At 50.3% G+C, this 10,806-nt stretch overlaps 5 protein-coding genes across 5 annotated transcripts; 4 read left to right on the top strand and 1 right to left on the bottom strand.

Moving 5' to 3' along the window:
• Positions 1 to 260: 260 nt before the first annotated feature.
• M438DRAFT_334214 (uncharacterized protein) lies at positions 261 to 2,724 on the top strand (the record flags this gene model as incomplete). The annotated part of the gene is made up of 2 exons (XM_029903690.1): positions 261 to 2,504; positions 2,557 to 2,724. The coding sequence occupies 2 exons, from the start codon at positions 261 to 263 to the stop codon at positions 2,722 to 2,724; spliced, it is 2,412 nt and encodes an 803-aa protein (XP_029761489.1).
• An 840-nt stretch (positions 2,725 to 3,564) lies between these two features.
• M438DRAFT_404783 (uncharacterized protein) lies at positions 3,565 to 5,588 on the bottom strand. Its single transcript, XM_029909741.1, has 2 exons — positions 3,967 to 5,588; positions 3,565 to 3,913 (listed from the first exon to the last, which is right to left on the bottom strand). The coding sequence occupies exons 1-2, from the start codon at positions 5,517 to 5,519 to the stop codon at positions 3,754 to 3,756; spliced, it is 1,713 nt and encodes a 570-aa protein (XP_029761490.1). The 5' UTR covers positions 5,520 to 5,588; the 3' UTR covers positions 3,565 to 3,753.
• Positions 5,589 to 5,760: 172 nt separating this feature from the next.
• On the top strand, positions 5,761 to 7,046 carry M438DRAFT_344661 (ribose 5-phosphate isomerase A). Its single transcript, XM_029905275.1, has 3 exons — positions 5,761 to 5,801; positions 5,865 to 6,410; positions 6,465 to 7,046. Exons 2-3 carry the CDS (start codon positions 5,975 to 5,977, stop codon positions 6,911 to 6,913), a joined length of 885 nt encoding a protein of 294 aa, XP_029761491.1. The 5' UTR covers positions 5,761 to 5,801; positions 5,865 to 5,974; the 3' UTR covers positions 6,914 to 7,046.
• A 502-nt stretch (positions 7,047 to 7,548) lies between these two features.
• Positions 7,549 to 8,919, top strand: M438DRAFT_193366 (uncharacterized protein). The gene is made up of 3 exons (XM_029899278.1): positions 7,549 to 7,683; positions 7,758 to 8,358; positions 8,410 to 8,919. The coding sequence occupies exons 2-3, from the start codon at positions 7,883 to 7,885 to the stop codon at positions 8,780 to 8,782; spliced, it is 849 nt and encodes a 282-aa protein (XP_029761492.1). The 5' UTR covers positions 7,549 to 7,683; positions 7,758 to 7,882; the 3' UTR covers positions 8,783 to 8,919.
• A 137-nt stretch (positions 8,920 to 9,056) lies between these two features.
• On the top strand, positions 9,057 to 9,648 carry M438DRAFT_334218 (uncharacterized protein; the record flags this gene model as incomplete). The annotated part of the gene is made up of 2 exons (XM_029903691.1): positions 9,057 to 9,277; positions 9,336 to 9,648. 2 exons carry the CDS (start codon positions 9,057 to 9,059, stop codon positions 9,646 to 9,648), a joined length of 534 nt encoding a protein of 177 aa, XP_029761493.1.
• Between the last annotated feature and the right edge of the window lie 1,158 nt (positions 9,649 to 10,806).

Below are 10,806 nucleotides of genomic sequence, written 5' to 3' on the forward strand. Positions count from 1 at the left end.
CAATTCATGAATAGCATGATAGAAGTCACAACCACCCATTAAGTTCAATCTTACACATAATACAAGGTGTCAAGCAGGTAGTGTGGATATATTGTCGAGTAACACATGGAATTGAACTCGCCGTAGCCAGAAGTCTATACCGTGATCGAGAGAAGGAACGCCCAACCAGTCTTGGCAAGGCAACAACTTCCACCCCTGCACTTGCTCAATCCTGATGTTTCTGCAACGAGCTCTAATCATCATCAAACACCACGAACATCATGGCCAGCAGAGAATCCAACGAGGCGCACATGAAGCAAAAGCGCGCAAGGTCACAACTCAGCTGTACCGCCTGCCGACAAGGCAAATTACGATGTAACCGTGCTACACCATGCGATCAGTGTACGAAGCGAAGCAAAGAATCATCGTGTTCATATCTGCCACCAGCAGCGAAAACACGAAGTGCGCAAAATGTCAAAGGCCGCATTCAACACCTTGAACAGCTTGTTGTCGACCTGATGAATTCGAGATCAACAAATGATAGCAATGCGACACACAGTAGTGGGCGAACGAACAGCACTGCTACCAGTACTAAGGAATCACCCACCTCTTCCCAGACCGAGGTTTCACAGCCCAGCACACATAGCTCATGCAGAGCAGACAAGACTTATCCCGAAGTGACTCCGCCGTACAGCGAGGATGATCACTCACCGGTCAGACATCATCAGCATGAAGCGCCACAACTAGAATCATTTGGTCATCTACGAATCAGCAAAGAGGGGACCAGTTATGTCGGGTCATCTCACTGGGCAACCATCTTGGATAGTATCTCTGAACTGAAGCGCGATCTGGACGATTCTGAAGCCGAGGCGTCAGACGAAGAATTTGATGCATGGCAGAATGAAGAACCACTAAATAGCCATGACGATGGATTACCTGGATTATTGCGTTCGCCTCGAAAAGTCACGAAAGCTGAATTACTATCAATGCTCCCACCAAGACCTGAAGCGGACGGGCTCGTCTCGCTTTGGTTCAGAGCACCCCAGCCCTACAAGTCTATCATACACGCCCCTCAATTCCAGAATGAATATCGACAGTTCTGGCGCTCACCGACTAGTGCGCCAGTCATGTGGCTAGGCGTTTTATATGGCATACTTAGCATGGCGAGCTTGTTCAAGATGCGTGCTTTGAGAAACCCCAATACTCCAGAAGTACTCGCCGCCATCAAACAGGCGGACCTGTACCAAGAGCTAGCGGCGTCTGCAGCTGTATTGGGCAACTACATGAAACCGAGAGCGTATACAATCGAATGCTTGGTGTTGCATGCTGGAAGCAGTCGAACGAACAACATGTTCGACATGTGGCTTATCATGGGTGTCGTCTTCAGACTGGCACTTCGAATGGGCTATCATCGCGATCCGAGTCACTACGGCAACGTAACCGTACTGACAGGGGAGATGCGGCGAAGAGTGTGGCATATGCTGTACATGGTCGACACTCTCGTGTCGTTTCAACTGGGCTTGCCTGCCATGCTGCGCGCTGTACAGAGCGACACCAGACCACCACACAACCTCTTTGACCAGGACTTCTCCGTCCACAGCAAAACATTACCACCTTCAAGGCCTACAGACCAGATCACGCCATCTTCGTACGGCGCTGCTAAGTTCAGGATGTGCCAAATCTTTGCTCTGGCGGCAGACATGTCTCACGCGACAACGGCACCATCGTATACCGAGGTCATGGACCTGGATGCGAAATTGGAGGAAGCGAAAGCGAATATACCAGGTGCGCTACAGTTCCAGGCTCTGGAGTTATGTGTCACAGAAGATCCAGAATCGTTGATGTGCAGGTTCAACCTGGAACTGCTCTATCTGAAGACAAAGACAGTACTTCACAGACGATTCATGGTGGCTACAGCGACACAAGCAGCGGAGTCATACTCCCGAGAATGCTGCATTGGCTCAGCGATGAAAACATTGCGCCACCATCAAGAAATCTATCAAGCCTCTTCCCCTGGAGGTCAGCTCGAGTCCGTGTCTTGGTACATGTGCTCGATCGGCACACACGACTTCTTGCTAGCGAGCATGATAATTTGTGTAGAGCTGTCACGACAACTCAACGAACAATCGGATCCAGCAACGGACAAGATCGCTACACGTGGAGATATGATTGCGGCACTTGAAGCGTCGAAGCGAGTCTGGGAAGAAGCCGGTCAAGATGACTGCTTTGAACCATCATTCAATGCAGGTGGAGCATATTTAGAAAATGCAGCATTGTCGGAAGTCCGAAAAGCTTGCAAGGCAATGGCGGTCATGCTGGAAAAGGTCAGGAAAGATCAGGCAAGAGATGTGATACCACCAGCTGTGCCTGTGATTGCAGATTGGTCGCAGATATCGATGCCATCAATACCGATGCCCAACACGCTACCAGTGACCAATGACTGGCCAGCGATGAACCAATGGACGCCTCCAAATGATTTCTCAGCATTGGGCAACATGATGGACGTGTCCAACGACATAAACTGGGTAAGCATTTGCACATTGACCAATCACGAACACCTTGCTAACCACTCAACAGGAAATGTGGGATCAACAACTCTCGACTCAACAACAAGGAGCAAATCAACAACCAGAGCAGTTCTCATGGACAATGGACGACGTGTTGGCAGCCACCGCACCTGGATTTGCCGAACCAGACATGACCATGGGATATGGTCAGAACGGTGTATGGCAGCCAGAACTGTGATGATAGCGTCTCCTTGGCAAGAGCGAACTAGCCATGCCGACGAGGAAATCTATGAATATATCTTCGCTCTCAATGTTTACTTTGATCAACACAATTGAGACCAACACAACGCTTTCTCCTCTCGCTCAGATGACGTGATAAAACCTATGGGAAGGCCACATTCAATACATCATCCGTATCTACACCAACCATGCCTCGCCAGAAGGAGGTGGTCGAGGATGTGATTCCGCATTCAGTTTCCAGGAGGCACACCGCCCCGTCCACCACACGGAGGAGACCGGGCTCTCGACGAGTTACATGAATCCTCTACCTCCTGTTCTTTTCTCCCTTGGGTTTCTAAGCAGTAGAAAGGATGAATGGCAGTTATTTGTGAGTTTCCAAGGCATCCGATTCTCTGGAGAGTGCGAGATCAGTCCATGTACCTCCTGTATCGCGCCGATGTTCTCGCTCGTAGCAAGCACGACAAGAATCACTCGCTGCTTCAGCGGACATCGAGGCGCAGGTGTGATTTAGTGCTAGGCGATGATGAGTGGATCTTGTCTCTAGGTTCTGTGGAGGTCGACTGCCGATGTTTGAGGGGGTCTAGTACATAGCAGAGAACAAGCAAGCAACATCATCAAACGAGTTTCACCGTCTTGGACTTTTCTTCCACAGATCATGTTGACTTCTACTACGCCGCCCTCCAGGAGGAGAGGGTTGAAAGCGGTATAAAATCATTGACCCGAGGCTTGCGTAACGGATCCGCCGCGTCCATACAGCAAACCTTAGGTGATGCTGAGTGTTGATGAAGTTGGAAGAAGTATTTTGTGAGATTTAGTCGAAGGTGAGAAGCAACCTTGTACGTTTACATGATGCATTTGATGCAGCTGGTATGCCACTTCTTGAGGTCTAGCTAGATCTAATAGCATGACCAAAAAGGTGATGAAGAGAAAGCCCAAAATCGAAAACGCCTCGCTATGCTTTCTTGATAGCCATGAATATCCCTTGTAAACACCATTCTTTTGTAAAAGTCGTGAAATGCGAAGTGGCTCAGACGCGAAGGACGGTTGCCTTGCTCTCAATCCCGTCGAAGATGCAAGTGTTGTCAATGGGCACATATTGCTTCGTGATGACCTTGATGACCTCTTGGGCCACCATGCCGCCGGTGAGCGAGCCAAGGTTGTGTAGTTCTGATGAGCCAGCACGAACGCTGTCATAAAAGTTAGCAGAATTCGAGATTGGTAAAAGATAAATATGACTTACAGCTCGCGTACGATTTTGGCGCTCTTCTCCTTAAGCTCGTCATAAGTAGGGTTCTCGATAAAAGTCCCGGCCTCCTTGATTAGAGAATCCATGATGTTTGAGGCAATACCGACCATCTTATTCTCGTCGGCTTCAAGTTCAGCCTTGTTTGAGCCGGGCACTCTCGGTCCGCCGCCGAGTGCATCGACGTCGTGACTTCCGACGAACGTGTCCCAGGCTACAAATGCAATGTAGTGCAAGATGCCACTGTCCAGACCAAAAGTCAAGTTGTTGAGCTGCTCAACAGCAGACTTGGCGAACTCTTCACCCCAGTGAAGAGGGGCATCACCGCGTGCAATACGAAGAGGCTTTCCACGGACGAGTTTGATATGGGCGGCACCCTTGCAGAAAGCCTCGACTTCCTTCTCATCAATGGGGTCCCTTCGGCCAACAGCAGACTCTAGTGATCGAACAATCTGCAATACATCGGCGGCATCCTTGCGGGCCTTTGACTTGTAGATGTTTTGTAATTGAATGTAATCGGCGCTTCTAGCCTTCATATCGGGTACTGCTCCAGGAAGAGGAAGTTGGCCATGGGTGGCATAGAAGGTGCGTACGGCGCTGGCGATGAACCAGAAAGAGGGGGAGGCGGCATCCAAAGACTGCGACTCGGGGGCACCAAGGACGGCGAGAACTGATGATGGAGCGGTTGGGGGATTTAGGGACTTGATGATTGCAGCAGTGGCCTCAGTAAAGTTCTCTTCGTCAGGAGGTGAGGCCTTTGCGACCATGGCGCGGAAATCCGTCTTGTCCTGGTATGACTGAGGTGGTTGGCCGTTGTGAGATGCACGCCATTCATCGAGGAAGTGCAAGAGGAGCAGAAGGTATGGGACATGGCCGATATCCTCAGGTGACAGGGCTTGGAGGTTGTTTGTCTTCTCTTTCTGGAACTGGATAAGCTCTGGCCAAGGAGCAAGCAGGCGCAAGTCGGTGGTCGACGCGGGATCGGGGTGGGTATCGACGATGGGGAAGGCGGGAGGTAGCGAGAGGGAGAAGTGCGAATAGAAGCCGGAGCAGTGGATGTAGAACAGAGGCACGGCGTGTGTCTGACAGTGTGTTGAGATGACTTGGAGCACGTCTGGCGTGATGGGAGCGGCAACGAGGATGAGCGTGTATGGCTTGAGAGCGGCGTCTTTGGCGATGAAGGATTCGATGGGCTCGGTGATGGCGTGACCTTTGACGTCTGGGTTCAGCTCTTGCAGCAGACGACTGCTCTGCTCAGCGCGGAAGGAACCAAGGCTATCCTCGTCGAGGAAGAAGTTGACACCTAGATCCTGCTCTGAGACGACAGTAGAGTCAAGTATGGTGAATTGTCCAACGCCGGGAAGAATCAGGTTCTTGAAAGTCTCGACACCGACGACACCAGGACCATTGTTGATGAGCAAGATGTGAGCTTCTTCTAGCGCCGCCTGTCCGCTGGCCGCCCAGAGACGAAGTTGTCTGTCATATCTCTTCTCTTTTGATGTAGGAACTCCGTGGAGAGGAGGAGGTGTTGCCTCTGCGGTGGCAGCCATGATGATGCTGGTTTGAGTGTTTGGTGGGACTGATGGATTGGACAGTAAATACAGATTAGGAAGCTACCAGGTACGCCTGCTGCGTGTCGGCGTTTGTCGATGACGATGCCCAAAATGGCGGGGCAGCCGGCGAATGCGATGCCGGCCCGCCCTTTTGCAGGCGCCGGCGAGCACCCCGCCAGTCTTCCCTGCGGCTAATATCACCTTTTTGATATCACTTGCATCTGCTATTTATCATCTTGGTCAGCCATTTATCCAACCATCTGCAGTGTATGTTCGGTCGTAAGTCACTCGTGTTGTTGTGTCGCTGCCATCTAGCCCTCGATTGCTCATACATACCGCCAGCTTCCCAACAAACATTTGTCCGTCTCTTCTCCTCGACTCCCTCGACTTTCTCGACTCACACTATACGCACCCTCCGTCCTCTGTCCCGCCGATACCAATTCACCCGCAACATGGCCGCTACTGTCCAAACCCCCGATGCAGTGGCTGCTGCTGCCGTCGACTTGATCGAGCAGGCCAAGCGCAAGGCCGCCTACCGCGCCGTCGCAGACCACTTCAACCCCGAGATGCAGTTCGTCGGAATTGGTTCCGGAAGCACAATTATTTACGGCGTTGAGGCTATCAAGGACTGCTTGGCCAAGAACCCTCCCAAGGGTGGCCGCTACATCTTCTTCGTCCCTACCGGTTTCCAATCGAGAAAGGTCATTGAGCAGGCTGGCCTGATGCCTATGGCTTTCGACAGTTTGCCCGAGAACGTCATGCTGGATGTTGCCTTTGATGGTGCCGACGAGGTCGACGACGACTTGAACTGCATCAAGGGTGGTGGTGCTTGTCTGTTCCAGGAGAAGCTGGTCGCAACCCGCGCAAAGAAGTTTGTCTGCATTGCTGGTATCGACAACCTCTTCCTACGTCAAAATGTCATGTACTGATCTTTCGCGACAGACTACCGCAAAAACCAGACCCGTCTGATCAGCAAGTGGCCTTCAATACCTATTGAGGTCGCTCCCATTGCCCATGCTACCGTCATGCGCCAGCTCAAGCTTATCGGCTCTGTTGACCCTGTTCTTCGCGAGCACACTCTTGCAAAGACTGGTCCCGTCCAGACAGACCAAGGTTTCTACATCATTGACGCCCCTTTCAAGCCCCTTCTTATCCAGGAAGATGTAAAGAACGGCAAGGATGGCTCCGGCAAAGACGGCCAATGGGAGGTCACTGCTCTGGCTCACAAGATCAAGTCCATCTCTGGTGTCCTCGAGGTCGGTCTCTTCTACGGTCCCAACGGCTACGAGGTCCAGGCTGCTGGCGGCCAGGGCGGTCAGAAGCCTGTTGCTGCCTACTTCGGTAACGAGGATGGCACTGTTGGTGTCAAGGAGGCACAACCTCCTAAATAAGGTGCTGCTGCTTTCTCTTTCTTTACGTGCCCTTTCAAGTCACTCGTGCCATCTTGTCACTATGTTCATGCCAAAAGATACCAAAGTACATCCTATATCCATAACTTGGATATTTTCACCTCCTTGCCTTGCCATAATCTTCTGTTTTCCCATGATACTAATGTGCATATGTTCCTCGCTCTCTCGGGCCCTCTGTACCTGCTGTGGCACTTTCACATCTTTGGTGACTGACGGGCCCTCTAAGCGCTGATGAGACATGCCTCCAAGATCCCGTCACAGAAGCGACGGAAGCAAGGAAGGTCGAGCCCATAAGAGCAGAGTAGAATGTCTCATATCATAATGTCTATAATTGCCCTTCGAGGAGGTAGGCCACGATGCTCACGTTCCAGTACTCGCATCAAGATCAATAACACCCAAGAAAAAAAAAGACCTTCACTCACAGGAGACCCATAAACCCACACAACCAGTCCAAACACCAACAAATCACAATGGTCTGATGGCTTAACCACCATCCTCACCGCCGCCAGTCGCAAAGCTAACTCAATTCGGCAGTCACTTCCCCCCTTTCACAACAACAAAATCACCAATGTGCTCGAGTTCGACTCTCTGCATCAGCTAAAACTTTCACCACAGCAACTTCAACAAACTTGTCTCTTGGTATAGCGCTCCTGTGGAAGGGAGTCGGGTCACTATCGGGAGGCTGGAGGATGAGGAGGAGGATGGGGATGAGGATGAGGATGAGGGGTGTGAGAAAGTGAGAAAGTGAGAAAGTAAGTGAAACAACTCCTGAGCCATCAGACCTGTGATTTCTTTTTGCTGGTGGCTAAAGATTTGTGGATGGCAGCCAGTGCTGGTGGGTCATCACAACGCAGAAGCTGGATGGTGATCAAGATGACATCAGCCACGATGCTCTGATTTCATTCTCTCGAACTCCAAAGACACTGCATTCCGCGATGGTCGCAGACAGTGATGAAGACGGCAAACGTCGTCGACAAGCTGCATGCAAGACAGAAGGAGCGACCGCAAGGTTGGCTGTCACATGCAAAATTGGGTTCCGTCTTGAAGAAGTCGCGACTTCCTCGATCGAAGGCAAGGCACCTGACATCTCGACGCTCTGATTCTCTGCTTCCCTTGGACCTTCGACCTTCGACTTTCATTCCCAAAAAACCTTTCTTTCACTTCAGCCCGTCGTTCATCATGTCGAAACGATCTGTACCCGACGACAAACCTGCCAGCCTGCCCTTCGCCAAAAAGTCCCGCCTCGAGATCGATGAAGGTCTAGCAGAAGTCAGGGCAAAGGGCGCCAGCTTACTTGAAGGTCTCAAACTTCAGAAGACCACTTTCCAATGGCCTCAACCCTCCGCCCGCGAAGAAATCATCACGAACATCGCAAAGGCTGAATCTATGATGTCCTCTCTCACCAAGCTCGAACAGAAGTCGAAGAAGTAGGCTAAGCATCTTTACAAAGTGTGACTAGCGACTGATCATGAAAGCAGTGCCTCCGAAACCGTCGAAAAGCTCATCGATGCAATCATCAACAATGAGTTGAACAAGTGCTCAGTCTTGCACGTAGAGACATGGAATGCGATGAGCAGGGACCAGAAGGTCGAGTTATGGAAGGCCTCTTGGTCTACGATGCGCAGATCAGAGCTGAAGTCACCAAGATTGTCAAGGAGAAGATGCAGGGCCTGGCCGCCAGTGCCATCATCGCCAAAGCCAAGGCAGAAACCGAAGGTGCTTTCAAAGATGTTGCAAGCAAGAAACTGCTCAGTATCCTCAAGGCGGCAATGGGATCTCGTGTTTAACGGGTGGTCAGTCCGATGGGAGAAAGAACCGTGGCTGAGAAACGATGCAAGAACGAAGATGTAGCTTTCGCTGAGCCTGAAAACAGTTTCTTGCTCCAGACTTGACGAAGTCAACCACAATCACATGCTTGTCGCTTTGCAGAAGTCTCACTCATTTTCACTTTTGTGTCCATCACTTTCGAGTTGACTTTGTAATTCTCGAGTTCGCAACATCCAACACGCTTCTTCACTTGGTTGATTTCCCCAACGCTCTCATCATCCGCATCTTTCTTCCCACCTTGGTGTGCGCCTTCTAACACACCACACAACCAACATCATCACCAGTCCTACCAACCACAATGTCGAAGCGCACTCAATCCGAAACTCCCACCGAGGATGGCGCCACCAAGAGACCTCGCCTCGACATTCAAGAACAAATCAAGCGCGCCGGTATCCTCGCTGAGCAGCTGCGCAACACTGTCGGCAAGGATAATGTCGAGTCGAAGACTACCGCCGCCAACCAGATTGCCAGTGAAGAGCTCGTCCGCATCTTCGAGAGCCTGCAGGAGAAGACTGCCGAGTATGTATACACTTCACAGAAGATCAACTTCACATTACTGTACTAACATGATGGACAGCACCTCTGAATCTGTCGATCAACTCATCCTCGCCCAAATCAGGCTTGAGACCGGAATCACGATGAACTACATTCATACCAGAAGCGCTAAATCTCATCCTCTCGGCGTAGAGCTTGCTGAATACCTGACTCCGGCCAGCTTCGGAGCCCAACAGGCAATCATTGAAGTCGTGCAGAAGAAGATGGAGAATGTCAGTTCTGGTGACTACGTGGCCAAGATCAAGGAGTTCATCAAGGAAGCTCTTCTCGAGAAGTTCCTTGAGGGAATTAGCAAGAAGTTCGACGGCATCATTACAGGTCGCGTATTCTACTAAGGAGACGACAAAGCGTTCCGTCTTAGCAATGGTCCGTATTGTTGCTTGACAGATAGAGACAAGCAACAACAGAGCGAGCGTAAGGAGAAGAGGATCAGCGAGATCAAGTCAGACTCGAATAATCAGCTATGATTCTATGATGCAGCAAGGTCAATTCCAGCAAAACCCCTCACAAACAAATCTGCACAGAAACGCCCGCTTTTCCACTCCCTTGCAGAGTCGTCGATATCTCATCAGTATGCGACATATTCTCAGCCTATCAATTTGTCCTGGAAGAACAGCACCTCGACACACTTTCTCTAGACAACCATGATAACTCAAAAACATTCTATCTCTGACAGCTGACCACAGAAGGCACGTATAAACTTAGATGTATGTTCCAAATGCTCACATTCGGAATGAATACTCCCTCCTATCCTTTGTAGTGCTCCTGATATGCCTGCCAAAATGCAAGATATTCTTTTCGGATGGCACAGCTGGTCTACTGAGATATCTGATCACTGTTATACTTTCGCTCGAACCAAGTCTTGACAATGATGTTTTCATTCACCATTCTGATCAATCTGCTTCTTGTCTTTCTTGTCCGCGTCACTTCAGAACATCCCGACGTAAAGATATTGTTGATCGCATATCTTCAATTGCTCAAGATGGTATACACCACCCTCGGTTTGGAACTTTCATTCCCGGTAGACTGTCACCCATGCGCAGAGGCTGTGGGTGAAACGTGGGATGCGGTCTTTGTGAGTCGGATGTGTATGCATAGTAATGTGGACTGTTCTTTGGACAATGACAGGGAGCTGAAGATTATCTTGTCTTTTTGACAGTTGATGGGTCTGCTGCTTGGGAAGCTGAGTTGCTGAGATGCTGAGATGAAAGTACGTGGACCACAAGTAATGCGATGGCTCTTTTGCATTCGAGTGCACGCTCAGTAGGAATGTCACGATCGCTCGAGAAATCATCTTGTCCTTTGATACATGGTCGAGTAGCTAATCGGTGTCTCAAAAAGCTAACATGAACTCGAGGTCCGGACGTGATCGTCCCTTCCTTGCATCACCGTTACTCGAGGAACTTGAGGAACATCAATCCCAAACGAAACAGCAGACAAAAACACAAGACGATGAAAACAAATTGAAATAACTTCTTTATATACAGCGAACG

This window comes from Aureobasidium pullulans (genome assembly GCF_000721785.1).
Source record: "Aureobasidium pullulans EXF-150 unplaced genomic scaffold scaffold_7, whole genome shotgun sequence".
Lineage (NCBI taxonomy): Eukaryota > Fungi > Ascomycota > Dothideomycetes > Dothideales > Saccotheciaceae > Aureobasidium > Aureobasidium pullulans.

Coding starts and splice junctions, on each gene's coding strand:
- M438DRAFT_404783 (XM_029909741.1), bottom strand. CDS start 5,519: ATGGCTGCCACCGCAGAGGCAACACCTCCTCCTCTCCACGGAGTTCCT. Junction 3,914..3,966: donor GCCAAAATCGTACGCGAGCT/GTAAGTCATATT, acceptor CTTTTATGACAG/CGTTCGTGCTGGCTCATCAG.
- M438DRAFT_344661 (XM_029905275.1), top strand. CDS start 5,975: ATGGCCGCTACTGTCCAAACCCCCGATGCAGTGGCTGCTGCTGCCGTC. Junction 6,411..6,464: donor GAAGTTTGTCTGCATTGCTG/GTATCGACAACC, acceptor CTTTCGCGACAG/ACTACCGCAAAAACCAGACC.
- M438DRAFT_193366 (XM_029899278.1), top strand. CDS start 7,883: ATGAAGACGGCAAACGTCGTCGACAAGCTGCATGCAAGACAGAAGGAG. Junction 8,359..8,409: donor CTCGAACAGAAGTCGAAGAA/GTAGGCTAAGCA, acceptor TCATGAAAGCAG/TGCCTCCGAAACCGTCGAAA.